Here is a 16,616-nt window from a genome sequence, read left to right as displayed (position 1 = left end):
TATCAGCCAACCTGGATCATTCATCAAAGTTTCAATGTAGATCGATATAACGGCATTGTCCGCGTCACATGATCTAGTGTTGTCTGTTTCTCAATACCCAGGTGTATAGCTCCAACGTTGCATTGTACTACGTAACAGTGTGTGCCCGTTAGAATCGGTCTGCAGTAACCCATGCTTATCGTTGGAGGCTACCAACGGGATTGGGTGGTCAGGCTCGCTGACTTGGTTATGCATGTCAATTGCTGTATCGTAAGCATATGAATCACAATCAAATAATAATAACACGAGGTGATCGTAAAAAGTGAGCGTATTCTGTATCCCGCCGGTACTTGTCACCAATACATTCAAAGGCAAGTCAATTGTTCCCCTCCCTACAAAAACACATGTTCAAAACGGCGTCATATCCAACTCACTGTCCAAGAAACATGATCATTTACTGTGAACCCACAATCACAACCCGTCCCTCGAGAGGTATAAACGATGATTTTACGACCCTTGGCTAAGTTACGAACATGTAATGAACGAATACACTGTTATCATAATATTTACACTGCTATCCACTAATACTAATTGCAAACAGCTGACATTAAGCTGTATTGTAGTATTGTCAATAGGATCGTATCAGTAATGACATTCCATGCCACGTTACATGCGTGCTGGCGTTGAATACAGCGATTGTTGTCTTTTCCATAATGGCTTATCGATCCCGACACCTAAGCCCAATACACTACAAGACGTGGTTATAAATGCTCCGTGCGATTGTATTCGCTTCATCGGGCTCACGTGACAGTTTCCATTAATCGTCGATATAATCAATTCACCTCTTACAACTTTTACGTACGTAAACTAGGTCATATGCAACGTAAACTTTATTCCTTTATTCAAGCGCACGGAATCCAGCGTAATATAGAGGTATTCACAATAAGATGTCATGCGTGAGCGGTTATGGAATGTGTGTGTCTTCTCAGGAAAGGGCGAACGACGGTTGTGAGAGTAGAGATTGGGTACCCATCTAATTCACCTAGGTTTATTTCAGCTGTCATTTAACAAGCAACTTTTACAGAGATTCTCCTTCACACGTGTGTATGGTATTTAGCAGGAAAACGAGGTTTCAGAGATACCGTCTCTCCACGGTGCCCGCTGACGAAAATAGTCACCAGCCAAACCGGTTCTCATTGGTAGATCCCGTAATAAGTCATGCATTCTGAACACTAGATTAGCATACGAGCGGGTCCGCGCTGTTAAGCTCCCGTGCCGGAATTTCTCCGCTGCTCAGTGCGACACAGTTGACCAAGTGAACGCTGTCGTCGATTGATGTTTTCAGATTGAGGTGGAGAGCGAGAGACATACAGTGTACTGCCGACCGTCGAGAAAACAGGACGTATTCCTTCGCCAGTGGAGGGCGTATTGTCCGAATGAGTCAGGAAGTGTAGAATGTGCTTAACCGGGACATCACGCCAGCTCCCGTAACTAGATCCTCCCCTTACACAAATGCTACGAGAGTTCAGAGGGACTCCCTTCAACAGCCTCGCTCCCCGCTTCATTGGGAAGCCAACGAAACACACGCCACAAAACTGACAGCGTCGCTGTAGCTTTTCTGCTGTGACACTTCGTGTGGAAAACAAGGGACATTGATTGGAGGATTGAACTGGTGACGTTTAAACCTTACTGTGTTGTGGTTTATTTTATTTCGTAACTGTTGGATCATAAACGGTCAAAATGCCGGTCGAGGATACAGTGATGTGTAGGAAGAGTGTCTTGTATATCGGCAGCTCCGTCCCTCTGGAGACATCGGAGGGCCTTGAGGCTATACAACAGCCCCTTAAGGAGCACTACCCCGTAGAAGAGGGGTCTACGATTGATGGGATGAAATCCACCCTGACGGTCTTGCCCACGGGGTTGCAGTTGTTGCTGAATGACGACGACTCGGGGACGATAATCTGGTTCCCGATCACTTCTTTGACATTATGTGCCGCTGTCCGATGTATCAACACCGTCAACACAGCCACAGGGGAAAAAGTGGCTAAGTTTGTCTCTTTAAGCTCCCCCGCAGCAGGTGGTGCCAATTCTAGGAGGCCGGCGATTTTCACAGCGATCACGCGCCGCACTAAAGGCAAGAAGGTTCTGGAGTGTCATGGTTTTGTTTGTGAAAGTGCACGGGACTCTTTGGAATTGGTGCAGAAAACTTCCACGGCTGATAAAATGAGCAAAGCGAGGATAAATGGTACTGTCCTCTCCCCAACGCCTTCCTTTGGAGTTGAGAACGTTCCCAACCCAGTGGCGCGGTCGCATGGGTTGGAGAACATTGTTACCCCAACGGTTCGCCCTGAAAGCAACACTATTCTCCGATCATCATCAGGGATGCAGGACTACCCAGTCAGGCTGATTTCGGGGGAGAGACGACCGGTGTCCACCAACGGAGTTGCCCCCGAATTTATGGATAACCCCCCAGAGCATGGCTACTTCTACAGCACCAAAACATCAAAGGTAAAGAAATATACCGTAGATCCTGTATCAGATGTTGAAGGGGATTATCTAAACGCATCTTCTCATGCACCCTTCGCAGGCAGACCTGCTGGAGATCGGAGGTCAGTTTACAGTCAGCCCGTCACAGTGGCTGCCATGCCCCCCGGGGCATCTATGACCCTGCCCCACCCACGCCCCGCACCGGTCATACCTATAAGAGCAGTCCCACCTCCTCCACCTACAGTGATTGCTGCACCCCCACACATTGTTCGAAGAGGGAGGTTCTTCTCCCCACCTCCTACCCTGATGCGCCCGAGGATGATCCCTGGGTACCCCCGTCAGGATCCACATGTGTTCATGCCACCACCGCCGGTTTTCATTGACGCACCCTACGTCATCAAACGACGACCCCAAAGAAGGGGGTCACATTCGTCAGGGTCAGGATCGGGCTCATCCCGATCTTCATCCCCAAGAAACATCCACGATGAAACATTCCCTAAAAGAACCATGAACGGCGATAATGGCGACCTTTCAAGCGAACTCAGTTCTAGACCAAGAACCCCACCCACAGATTACGAGTCTAGACCCAGGGGCCCCAGGATTAGCCGCAGGGAGGACTACGACCTTCGTCACCGCCCTCCCCTGGGTGCATTCCCATCCAACGGCTTTGCCCCTCCCCCACAACATGGGTACTACATGTACGGCCCGCAGCGTTACCCCTACATGCCAATGTACGTAGAAGGCAGAGCAAGATCTGTTCCTCCTCCAGAGGGCAAGGGGAAGAAGGGGAAGAAGAATAAGAAGAATAAGAAGGAGAAGAAGAGTAAGAAGAGAGTGTATGGCATTCCCAGTGACTCAACTGACAGTTATAGTGGTTACATGTCAGAGAATCCCAATATGTTTGACAGGAGCTACCCAAGGCTGCCACGAGACTTCAGAAAGAAGGAAAATATGAATATGAGCGAACGAGCCTTCTCCAAGAACCTGGAAGCACAAAGCAGGAATCCTCATCTCAATGAAGGGGGTATGTCTGCTTATGCACTCAACGAACATATGGCTTCAAGGGTTCGTGGTGAGGACGAATTTCATATGTACTAGGGGATGATTTCAAAATACGTCATTTGGAATATGTGTGTGTCCACTCGAACCCGTCTTCGTCGGCTTAAGCAGACTGGAGTGACCTGCCTGCGGATTTTGCAAGATGGCGACACGCGCATGACGTGTAGGAATTCTGGGAAGGGTGCAGGATGGTACAGTGTGTATGTTTGTGAGGATCGACTTGACCTCCAGCGCAAAGTGACCTTTACCTGAGTTGGTGAGAAACAGCAAGCTGACATTTAGGCTTGCTTTCGGAGAGGTCAAAGGTAAAGGGTGAAGGTCAACTAGAGAGGTGACGCATCAGGTGAAAGGTCAACAAATATAAACAATAGAATAACTACCACGAGCATTATTTTAAACGTGAGATATATACCCCTATGTGCAAATGTTATACACAATGTCATACTCATTCATGTACAAAGTATCAGTTTTACAGTTACGCAAACGAAATGCTCTTGTACATACATGTTAATGCTCGTCATCTATTGCTGCAGGTTATCGTTTAAACAGGTACGATATATCGGCAATATTGTGAGGTAAAGCATAATCTATCGTAGTTATAGAAACGATAAAGACACTTACAAGATAGACAATTAACAGCAGGGAATGTTCAGTCAGTTTTGTAAGATTTCACAAACGGGCTACCAAACACTGATTACTTCGTCGCAATAGCTATCTCGTACGTGTTTACTAACAGTGTCACAATGTTACGTTATGTAAATAAACTTGTAAATGAGTCATATAGTATATTAGTGGGCACTCTTTCTGTATAGAAACAAAATAATTCTGAAAATTCTATTAGCAGTGAATTAGCACCGAACTACAGCAATTGGGTATGGTCTGTGTTTACTGAACACTGCTCAACTTACACCCCAGGGCGGGTTTTGTGAATCTCCATCAAACACGTTTACAGTGCAAACTTGACAGCCAAGTCAAACATTCTTCGGATTTTCTCCTAACTCGCCAAACATTGAATGCGAGAAAATACAATATTCATTTACATTTTTCGAAACTTATATTTATATAAAATGTGGAATATATATATCTGTATAATATTTGTCTAACGATAAAAGGCCATTCGGGTTGACTACCTCTTTGAAGCTAATACTTTTACTCAGTGTTCACATTATGCACAAAGCAGTTTAGGATTTGCCAGGCTTATAACATATTTAAACTACTTTCTGGTATCATTCCCGATCCGGTTTAATCTTTTCGCATGGAAACCGATTCAGGAATCAGTGCATACACACTAATTACGGTTGCTAATTGACTGGGAGCTGTCTACAATAGGGAGCTGTTGTGTAAACTGGTTTTGTGTTTGTGTTATTGCGTAATACTTTAACACCCCGGGGCTAATTCTTGAGCTGTAACAAACATCATTACTGATCACACACATTAGCATGCTATTTATGACCTTGTAACGTCACGATCCATTAGAATGTATGCCAAAGGCTTCTGAATAATTTATTCCACGCTAAACAAAACGAAATGAACATGCTATCACATGTCCTGTTTATTTACAACTCATTACTATTTTATCAAGTTTTGGAAACATTTATTATTAATGTATGTTTTTTTATTACAATTCAGGTCAAATAACGGTTTCGTTTTCGTATGTAGTAAGGGATTCTGTTGTATTAGCGACCACGTGAATTTGAGCTACTGTTTTGATATTATATAGGTTAAAACCAGATGTAAACTGCAGAACAAAAAAAACATACACTTAAAAAATGATTTTGACCAAAACATAACAAACGTTATCAAAACCAAAACACTATAACAGTATCCAATACATCACCATCGAATAACCATTTTTTGTTTGTTTCATTTTTTTAAACCACAATCAACTATATTCTCATTTCCCCGGCAGTTTATATTGAAACTTCCCAGTTTCGTTATTAGATGAAAGTTATACAATGTGCAACACACTGTAGAATACGGTCGATAAAATTCATAATGCAACATCGACTCGGAATTATTACCTGTTATCAATCATTGTGATGCTCTGTTGTACGCACAGGAACTCCCTATAGAACCAAATCGACGTCTCATGTTAAGTTGAAAGATCGGAAGCTGATATTAACACTTGGGATCAATGTGTGAATATCCTTGGTACTGACACCAAGTGGGTTAATGACAAAAGCCCACGTGTGCTAAATGCGTTCCTGAACTTGCCTATGCGTTCCTCTGCTTTGTAACAGTTCCATTTCTCATGGAAGCATGTTTAGGCCTTTCAAATACGAAAAGCAAAATGATAAAATTGATGACCTTCCATCCGACTCAATTATTATTAATTTAAAAAAAACAACAAAAAAACCTCCGGAAATATATTTATATTGCTTTTAATTTGGAAACATTCTTCTGTGGTTGCAAGTTTCGTTTTGATAAAATTGACATTTGGTTTTGTGAATCACTTACGCAACGAAATATATTATTATTTAAGGTTCTGAATGGTTTGTTTTGCTGTCAAATGGTTTTGTTTGGAATACAAGAGTTTAAGCAGGCACATAGGCACACAGAATGTCTCTTCGACTTGTTCAGGCATACAGGTAGATCTGCTACACCTGACAGGTACACAGGTAGATTTTACACCTGACAGGTACACAGGTAGATCTGCTACACCTGACAGGTACACAGGTAGATTTTACACCTGACAGGTACACAGGTAGATCTGCTTTACCTGACAGGTACACAGGTAGATCTGCTACACCTGACAGGCATACAGGTAGATCTGCTTCACCTGACAGGTACACAGGTAGATCTGCTACACCTGACAGGTACACAGGTAGATCTGCTACACCTGACAGGTACACAGATAGATCTGCTACACCGGACAGGTACACAGGTAGATCTGCTACACCGGGCAGGTACAGAGGTAGATCTGCTTTACCTGACAGGTACACAGGTAGATCTGCTACACCTGACAGGTACACAGGTAGATCTTCTACACCTGACAGGTACACAGGTAGATCTGCTACACCTGACAGGTACACAGGTAGATCTGCTACACCTGACAGGTACACAGGTAGATCTGCTACACCTGACAGGTACAGAGGTAGATCTGCTTCACCTGACAGGTACACAGGTAGATCTGCTACACCTGACAGGTACACAGGTAGATCTTCTACACCTGACAGGTACACAGGTAGATCTGCTACACCTGACAGGTACACAGGTAGATCTGCTACACCTGACAGGTACACAGGTAGATCTTCTACACCTGACAGGTACACAGGTAGATCTGCTTTACCTGACAGGTACACAGGTAGATCTGCTACACCTGACAGGTACACAGGTAGATCTGCTACACCTGACAGGTACACAGGTAGATCTGCTACACCTGACAGGTACACAGGTAGATCTGCTACACCTGACAGGTACACAGATAGATCTGCTACACCTGACAGGTACTCAGGTATATCTGCTACACCTGACAGGTACACAGGTAGATCTGCTACACCTGACAGGTACACAGGTAGATCTGCTACACCTGACAGGTACACAGATAGATCTGCTACACCTGACAGGTACACAGGTAGATCTGCTACACCTGACAGGTACACAAGTAAATTTTACACCTGACAGGTACACAGATAGATCTGCTACACCGGACAGGTACACAGGTACATAATTACCATACTGCACACATTAGAAATCTAGAAATACATTCTTTCTTCAAATAGGATAATCCCAACAACTATCATATAAAACAAAGGTCAGTTTCAAATAAAAACCTTAGTTTTGTTCCATATAGTTTTATTTATTCAACAAACTCGGGCACAAGACAGAACAACGTTCCATATTTAGCATGGTGTTTGTTTACGAGAAATCACAGTTCACAGCACACACTTAATGACCCTAAGCAGGCACGGCAATTATCCCTAATAGGGATGTTGTCGCGCCCTTTGGTATATGCCATGATACTCCTTTTGTCTACGGTAACCTACACGTATGAACTACTCAAAATTTGTTAAGGTTAAAAGTAAAGTACCACCGATTCTTTCATATTACTATGAATAAACAACTGTTATATAAATAACTATATTAATAAGATGGTAAAAATAACTATAATAATATGAAAGAATCGGGCGGTCCTTAAGTTTTAACTTTAATAACTTTTTTGAGTAGTATCTAAGGTCTAGCTGAAGACAAGACTTGCTTGCTACTTTAAGCTCCATCTATGTATTAGATCAAATTAATATTGCTTTTTTTTTCAGGACATTGTTCTTATTGTTATTATATTGTATGACATTTCCCAGTATGTGGTTCAGTTCGTACTTCTTTTAGGCAATTTGTTGATAAAGTAATATTCTCAAATAGTCACATAATTAGTATTATATTGAATATTTTATTGAACACATTGTTAACAGTAATATGATTATGTAATACCCAAATAACCAATGGTCTTCCCGCCTGTTTTGCATTATGACGTCATGATGACGTCATTTCTTTCAGCCCACCTGTAATCAAAGAGTTCTATTCAGAATTACGTATATTTTATTAATAAATGTATATTGTTACAGCAAATATGACTTTTCTTTTCTATCGCTATTTATGACGTATTATGAAGCACTATGAAAACGCAATGTTTATTTTCCCAATATATTTACGTTGAATTCATGAAATAATTGTTTCAGTAAGAGACAAACGTATAACTGAAATGTGTATGTAATGTTTTCATATTTCTATCGAATCCTCAAAAAGGAGGATTTTTTAAAATTTTCTTTAGACTCACGACCAACACCACCCATTTCGATACCCTAGCCTGAAAAAATAACATTGTTCTTTTAATTCGATGTAATCAACATTGCGTTTTGACAGTTTTTCTTCAGGTGAACACTTGCCTTGCCTTTGCATGTGTTTGTGACAGATGCCACCGGCTGGACATGATACGCTCACCTTTTCGCGAACCCCTGGCATCATGGCTATTTCATAGTGATTCATTAACACATGCTCCTGATATAGTCGGAATCGTATAAACGACTCTGCTTTTGGCAAAGATTTCTTATGAATATGGGAAGGGTTTTGTTGCTTTTTAATTAAATATAGAAAGCGGACGTTCGCTATCCTTATCCGTGTAGTTTCAACTTCTCTTTTGACCAAAAAACGACACTGGTGTCTTGTATTTTAAAAATGTGTCCTTTTTGCTTGACACGCATGTTGTACTTGGGTCTGATCATGTATTTGATGTCAACTGGCTTTTAAAGAGGTGTCATGATGATCGATGTCAATGTTTCTACACCAGCATGACCCATAAACACAATCTGTGGTAGCGTCCTTGTCTCCATCTGCTCCCTCATCAGTGCACGTCTTCAACACATGGGACACCGGACGTTATTCCGGAAGGTACCGTTTCCACTTAAATGGCCCGGATACATAATTATACTTCCGGATTAACGAATAAATATCCAGGGTAATGTCTTTTTTTTTATATGTGTTGATGTTTCTGACATTTTCGCCCGGAATTGAGTGTTTAAGGATTAAATGCACTTTGGGCGTTTCGTACAGGCGACAGGTAAAGTGCATCGCGTTGAGACGCCTTGGTGATCGTGCCCCGAGAGAGATTCTATGGAATGAGGATAAGAAAACTAAGGAATGCATGGACAGTAATCCAGGGACTTAATTTAAGTCTAGGTTTGTGCATACGGTGCTGTATACTTAGTAAGGTTTAAACTGGAATTTTACTTCTTGTCGACATTAATCTAAAATGGAATATATCAAATAATTTAATTGTACTATGAATAAACATCAAGAAGAATAGCCTTGATTATCAACCGAAACAGATTCCAAAATAGCGGTGAAAATTATGTGAATGGATCACTGAAAATCAGTGATGGCATCGGATGCTGACACCAGGTGTTCGCGAAAAGGGAAAACACCCTCCACTCACTCAAGCATGTCTGGTTGTTGTCTGACGCCGCACAGTGAGTTATCATGATATGAAGGAAACTATACCAGCAGGTGGGGAGGCTTTTGTTGTAAATATTGTATCATATAGTGTAGCAGTGTTAGTCATGGCAGGGTGTGGTCGGGTCGCGAGGTATTCAGTGTCTGCGAGGCTTACAACATCAGGGTTAATCACAAAGGGGGTGGTCGGGTAGCCTAGTGGTTAAAGCGTTCGCTTGTCGCGCCGAAGTACCGGGTTCGATTCCCGACATGGGTACAATGTGTGAAGTCGATTTCTAGTGTCATTGCTGGAATATTGCTAAAAGGGGCGTAAAATCATACTCACTCACTTATCACAAAAACTAGACGTATACACCAACGACAGCCCTCTAAGCTCAGAGAGCTACAATAAGTCACTCGACACAAGACGTTGATACTCACCAGTGACTGATATTCGTCTCACGTTGTTATGGAGGTGGTTGGTAGCCTAGTGGTTAAAGCGTTCACTCATCACGCCCAAGACCCAGGTTCGAATCCCCACCCGGGTACAAGGTAGTTGGATTATTGCTAAAGGCGGCGAAAAATCATAATTAATCCATAGTTCGATAGAACTGATATTAGACAGATATTAGACCGATGTGTCGAATGCTTTCAAGCCAATAGTACGCCTTATCGAAGAAAATGTAAAATACTGATTTGTGTATTATGCCATAACCTTTACAGAAGGATGAACATTGCATTGCACGTTTTACAACTGCATGTATACTGACGGAAAAAACTAATGGAACGGTTATCAAGTTTAGTGTTTTGGCCATTTGCCGACGGGGTGGGTAATGTTTGACGCCACCTTCAGCAACATTCCATCCACATTACGGCGGGGGACACCAAGATGGACATCAGACTGTGTCCATATCGGCGAACGCTTGAACCACTGAGTTACTTGCCGCCCCTGTTTTCGGCGGCTGTTTGGCATGGACGTGACGCACATACTAACATTCCATTATGTCATAAGAAATCTTACCGGTAAGGCAGGACATGCTAAACCCTTTCGCGAACACCTGGTGTCATCACTAATTTTCAGTGATCCATTCATATAATTTTCACCGCTCTTTTGCTTTTTACGCCTAATGGAATCTCTTTCGTCACACAATCGAGACTGGTTATTTTCTGGTGTTGACCGAAATTTAGGAGGCAATGCCAAGTTTCGGTTACATAGATGTGGTCCATACGTTTTTCCCATCAGCATATTTAGTAAACGCCATGAAAGTAACAGCTAAATTTATCTTAACTCAGTCTTCGCATTTAGACTAATCCAGACTGATTCTGCTCAGGCGATGACGTTATATATTTTGATAAGTTCCAACTAGGTAGTCAGGCATGACGTTTATGATTGTCTTCGTGTGTGTTCCTGAAGGCCAAGGACAATTTGTTTGGTAAATGATGACGTCTTGATTCACTTGACCCAGTGTAGGGCAATGAATAGCCCTGAATAGCCCCCAGGGTAACTATAAAAAGAGCTCATTCATAAAGTTCCATATTTTATATTCCAACTCATATACAAATGCATCTATATGCGTGAGTTGCATTGAGTGTCCCAGCAGGATTTTGGTTGACGTTGTATTGACATCATAAAGGTTTATTTCGCAAGTACCACGCAGTATTTAACGCACAGGCATTATACTAGTAAATATCAAAGCAGTACCCCTTGGGCTATACTCGCACATAAATTATCCAAGGCGTTTCCACCTCGATAAATGTCTTTACGAATGCGTCTTTTAATAAAACAGTTCATTTATGTCAAGCAGCGTTCGGAGGTTGTGGACCGGGGTGTGGTGGGCGATTCCTTGACAATGGGTGTGTGTTCGACTTAAAGTCACACCTTATAGGGCGTGGCCCACTTCGTGTCAACTCAAAACCACACCTACCTGTACAACATAGTCGATTCTACTGTACCGTGAAAAGAGTTTTACTCAAACGATTCATGAGCCATGTCAGCTTTTGAAATTGCTTATATCTTGCTCTGTTCAGAATATTTATGAAAAACACACAACTATTTTTGAACTGTACGTAAAGCATCTGTCTATTTTAACACACCTATAATGAGTAGGAGTGGTGTGTGAAATTAATTCCAGGTAATCAGATGTCTATATGACGGTCTCCACACTGCTACTATTGTAGTCCTTCTAGAAATATGACAATGCGAACATACGTTCACATATAAACTTGAATTTTTAAAAAAAAATACAGCCTGTCAAGAATACACTCAACTCGGAATATGACACTTAAAAAGCATGACAAATACCCATTGTTCATATTTGTAAAAGATAGTTTCAAACAAAGGGTACGACGAAATTCAACCATGGAACAGACAGTTTGGTGCAGATAGTATTCTCATAAATCTTCACTATCTCATTGGCTGTTTGTTCCCCATATTGAATTAAGTCGGTTATGAAGTCAATCTATTTCCTCATCATATGGGTTTATATTTCGTGACCACAGTATAAAAGACATTTCAAATCGTTACCTGGACGTTAATAAGAAATTAAATATGTTGCAACATAATGAATACGTTGTTATTGCCCTGCTGCAACATGCACCTGCATATACAATTAACGTCAACGCGGGCATGTGTCTCATCATAATGCAATATCTCATCTTATTCACAATGGAGCATTCAGTTCGCGTTATCTGGTCGTATTGCATATCTAGTGTTTGTGCAGTTACCAGTAAACTCCAAGTAATCAGGCCATGAAGACCCTTACACGTTTCACAAGCATGTGTTCAGTGAATAAGGGTGAATCTTGCTATTATGTCTATTGGGTATGAGGGCTCAGTTTTGTGAATGGCGTGAAACGTCGCCTTCAGCGTCCATAGTGTTTATTGTGTCAACGGTGTAAACGTCGCCAAGTTGTTGAGTATGTTTGATGATTGTTTTCACCTACCAAACCCCTTCTTGTCCATATTACATGCAGAGTGTGGTCCCTTGTATACAAATATAAACGTAGGAATATGTGTCAAGTCATAAATGGGACGTGAGAAGGACATGTGTTCATAAGCTGTGTAGACTTTGCGGTTATCGCTGCGCCTCCATAAAGGCCTATCTGTTGTGTGATGGTCTCGAAGGTTGACCCTCCTTTCTTTGTAACGACCATGTACCATATAGGTGATTGTACTGAATGACTGGTAGGAAACGTCCAACGAGGACTTGCGAAAAATGGGTGTTCCGCTTGACTGACCATGGCGCAGAGATCAAAGGGGTTTCAGTTTGCTGTGAAGAGTTGCCTCCCTTAACTCTAGGATCCCTGGTTGGTGGTTCGAATCCATGATCTGCATCGATTATTATTCTTGGTAAGTCAGTTGAAAGAGGTGCAGTGGTCAAAGGGGTCTCAGCTTGCTGTGAAGAGTTGCCCGCCTTAACTGTGCTAGGATCCGCTGGTTGGTAATTCGAATCCAAGATCTGCATCGAATATGATTCTTGGTATGTCAGTGTAAAGAGATGCAGTGATCACATCTGTCTCAGTTTACTGTGAAGGGTTGTCTGCCTTAGTGTGCAAGGATCCCAGATCTGCGACGATTATGACTCTTGGTCTACCAGCTCCATTCAGCCATCGTGAGTGAGTGAGTGAGTTGGGTTAACGCCACTTTTAACAGTATTCCAGTTATATCACGGCGTGTCAGCTTAATGTGGGAGGAAAGCCCGAAGTGATGCAGGTCTCAGACATTTACCACTTCGGTGAAACCCACGAGCACGGGTATGGTGCTGACAAATCTAAAAACATAATCGGGGTGAACCGGGATTCGAGCCCACAATCATAGGTTTCTGGTGTGCCAAAGGGACGCAACTCTGCACAGCGACTCGCGGCGCCTTAGACGACTGGGCCACCCGTGCCCCCTCAGCCATCGTGAGTTTCACCAAAGTGGTCCACAGCATTACTTCCCCCCCTCATTATTTTGACACGCTGAACAATAACACATTGCTTCAGTGATGAAGTGATGCAAATGTCAGATGTTCACCTGTTTGGTGAAACCCAAGAGCAAGAGTATGATACTGACAAACCTAGAAACATAATCAGGGCGAGCCAGGATTCGAACCAATTATGTCATTGAATTATCACGATGTCATCTAGCAACCAATGTGTCATGCGAATAGGTTCTCCATATAAATTCAAACGTCGTATCTGCCGAAACAGATTCCATGGGGAAAAAAGGCAAAATAGTGATATAAATTATATGAATGGATCATTGAAATTCAGTGTTTCCACCAGGTTCGCACGTCCTGCTCTTCCACTACCCTACCACCTTAACAGTCAACCAATCACATCCCAAATTGAAGATCTAAACAGACACTTTGGGCCATGTTCCATCTTATCATGGCAGAAACTGGTTAAAATTCTACTTAACTTGTCTCATAACTCACATTGTATTGTGCCAGCCATTCCACTTATAAATGGTCACCATAGTTACACAGGAATAATGTCTCATTTTCACCCCAGGTAGTAAATACAACTTCTAGATCTCGGCTGGAAATTGACCACAGACGATGGAATCTATAATCTTTAATAATATCATGTATTGAAAGAGAAACTAAATGTTTTCTTTTCGATTTGGCACTCATTTCTTTGTCTTGACGCTGTTATTAACGTCAAATATGAAACGAGACATTGTATATGTATGTACAATGATGGAAACAATGCAGAACAGGCCGACCAAGGGTAACTACGCCCATTGAAGACCGGTACTTGCGTAGTGTGCATCTTCTGAATCGGTATCTGACAGTGACACCATGGGAGACGAATTTCTTAAGGCGTGAGGTTAGTCGACAAACAGTGGCAGCCAACTCAGCGCTCAAGGAATTGGGGCTTACAGGCTTTAAAAAGAACAGTTAATGACAGTGCACTATTGTCAGAGATTGAGATGGGCCTGTACTGTACGTCGTGGGCAGCGACGTGACTTGAAGAGGGTCGCCGTTTTATAAGTTTGCATAACAACGCCAGACCCCATACAGCCCGAATCGTACAGAACTTCCTTGCAGTCAAGAACGTCAACGTGTTGCCGTGGCCTGCACGCACCTCTTCCATGTCCTCATAGTACACCTCTGGGATGTCATCGACCGTCGTGTTCAACAACCACCACATCCTCCAGACAACCGACGAGAACTGATTCAGCCCCTCAAAGAAGAATGTCTGCGTATCCCACGTGACGTCATTAGACGACTGACTTTTTCTGTGCGCCGGAGAGTTTTTGCGCGTCTCATAGCAGGGGGTGGTCATACACGCTGTTAATGTGACGTGCCATTGAACTTGAGCGAATGTGTGTGCGCTTAGTCCATCGCGTTGAAAGCTTGCCAATATCGGATGCTATATGACTGCTTTTTTAAATGTTGATTTGGTTGAGATTTTGATCTTTTCAATACATGTTTTGTGGTTACGGTTTGTGCTTTTTTAACTAGAGTGTTTTAAAGGTTTTTTTCTGGCCGTTGGTTTATATTTGGTATCGTACAATGGACTCTCGGTTGAGCACAGATGTCTTATGATTATGGAAAATGCCGCTTTTTCATTGAAACGACAGGAGACAATTCGTGAGCTTAGGTTATTGTTTTATGCCGCGTTGAACAACACTGCTGAGTCTACCAGCTGTGAAGGTACGATTCTAGTGACAAACCCCGTTTAATAATCTGAAGACATCTCTGCTAAAAGCAGTGTCCTTTGTACGTTGCCGACTTGATCATGGGCGGTGAGCATATGCCGCCCCATCAGTGACGCCCGTCACAAACACATGTAAAGGCAAGTCAATTTTCATCTGCTAACAATAGGTAATTCCCCCTATACGGATTAAATTACTATATAAAATGACAAACCAAAAGTCCACTTATCAGGAGTGAAACAGTGATAATTACTGAATATATAACGTCAATTATCACTCTCGATTATCATCCGAAACAGATTATATTGGGCGTAAAAGGTGTGAAAATTATTTGAAAGAATCACTAAAACTTAGTGATGACACCATGTGTTCGCGAAAACGGTAACTATGACCTGCACCCGTCACTGACACAATATTTTATAAAAAAGGAAGTATTTGTTGCCTGACACCGAATAGCAGTACCCTGGTACAGCAATCGGACACATTTCATATGGCTATCTATGTGGAGTACCCCATATAACGAAGTTCGGATAAACCGAACTATTGTTTCAAGTTCTGTGGCGCTCGCTATAGCCGATGTTAACTTTATACATATCATACTGAGTTGACAGGTGCATTAGCACAATGGGTGGTGCGCCCACTTACGTCGTCACGCAACTCTGAGTTCGACTCCATTCTCATTCCTAAAGCGTCCCAGTTTTCTTCAGCTACAGCAGTTTTAGAAAACGATAGGACATAATTCAGACACTCACATGTGAATGGGACAGGCAATACCACATCATGCATGCAGACATCTCTGTAACCTGATAGACAAGCATTAAAGGAGGAATGTTGAAATGCTTTTCTTAGAAGTCATGGTTGAGCGGCTCGAGGAGGTTCAAACAAGCCGCTCGCCACAAACGTCCTAATTGGCTTTTCACAACAGCCATGAACCTGTACACTACCTTCCTAACTATCACTCTAAAGCTGGCAATACAATTAAACGTCCATTTAAACTCTGCTTGCCAGGGTCACATTGCACGGATCAGTGGCCCAGGACACCCCATACTATAGGTCCATCCTATAGGTCCTGAAGACATTGAATAGATCCGAGTTCAAACACTGTACACGTACTGCTTCAGGATTGCCAGCCATTACGAAACGTTTACACACCATTGTAAACATGTGAATACATCTCTGAATCATGCAAAATAAAATAAAAACAAAAATTACTATAATCATAATGTAATTTATCATAATTATTAGAAACATATAACTCCAGATTCCTCTTGTTTTCTTTGAACAAATATGAGCTGGTGTGTTTAATTGAGCGGAACATGGGTCATGAGAGTTTCTGAAAGGTTTCGTGCTTTTTTTGTTAAAATATAATTTTAAATAATGCACAGCGCATTTGTATGCTTTATACATAAGTTATGGTGAAATATCTGGTTATTTTCACCTCCCAAAGAATTGTACAGCTGTCTGAAAGGGCAAGAAATACTTAGGTGTGGCGTTCTCTAAGACGACTACATGTCGTTTAAAAC

At 42.1% G+C, this 16,616-nt stretch overlaps 2 protein-coding genes across 2 annotated transcripts; one reads left to right on the top strand and one right to left on the bottom strand.

Moving 5' to 3' along the window:
- Positions 1–1,213: 1,213 nt before the first annotated feature.
- LOC139456163 (uncharacterized) lies at positions 1,214–6,217 on the top strand. The gene has a single exon (XM_071237717.1). It carries the CDS (start codon positions 1,720–1,722, stop codon positions 3,562–3,564), a length of 1,845 nt encoding a protein of 614 aa, XP_071093818.1. The 5' UTR covers positions 1,214–1,719; the 3' UTR covers positions 3,565–6,217.
- On the bottom strand, positions 5,247–14,720 carry LOC139456059 (uncharacterized). The gene is made up of 3 exons (XM_071237566.1): positions 14,468–14,720; positions 6,245–7,114; positions 5,247–5,263 (listed from the first exon to the last, which is right to left on the bottom strand). Exons 1-3 carry the CDS (start codon positions 14,718–14,720, stop codon positions 5,247–5,249), a joined length of 1,140 nt encoding a protein of 379 aa, XP_071093667.1.
- Positions 14,721–16,616: the final 1,896 nt, after the last annotated feature.

The sequence above is a fragment of the Haliotis cracherodii genome, unplaced genomic scaffold (genome assembly GCF_022045235.1).
Source record: "Haliotis cracherodii isolate W230 unplaced genomic scaffold, xgHalCrac1.p SCAF_11, whole genome shotgun sequence".
NCBI classification, from domain to species: Eukaryota; Metazoa; Mollusca; class Gastropoda; order Lepetellida; family Haliotidae; genus Haliotis; species Haliotis cracherodii.
The sequence above is the reverse complement of the archived record's forward strand: the minus strand, read 5'-3'. Positions and strand labels throughout refer to the sequence as shown.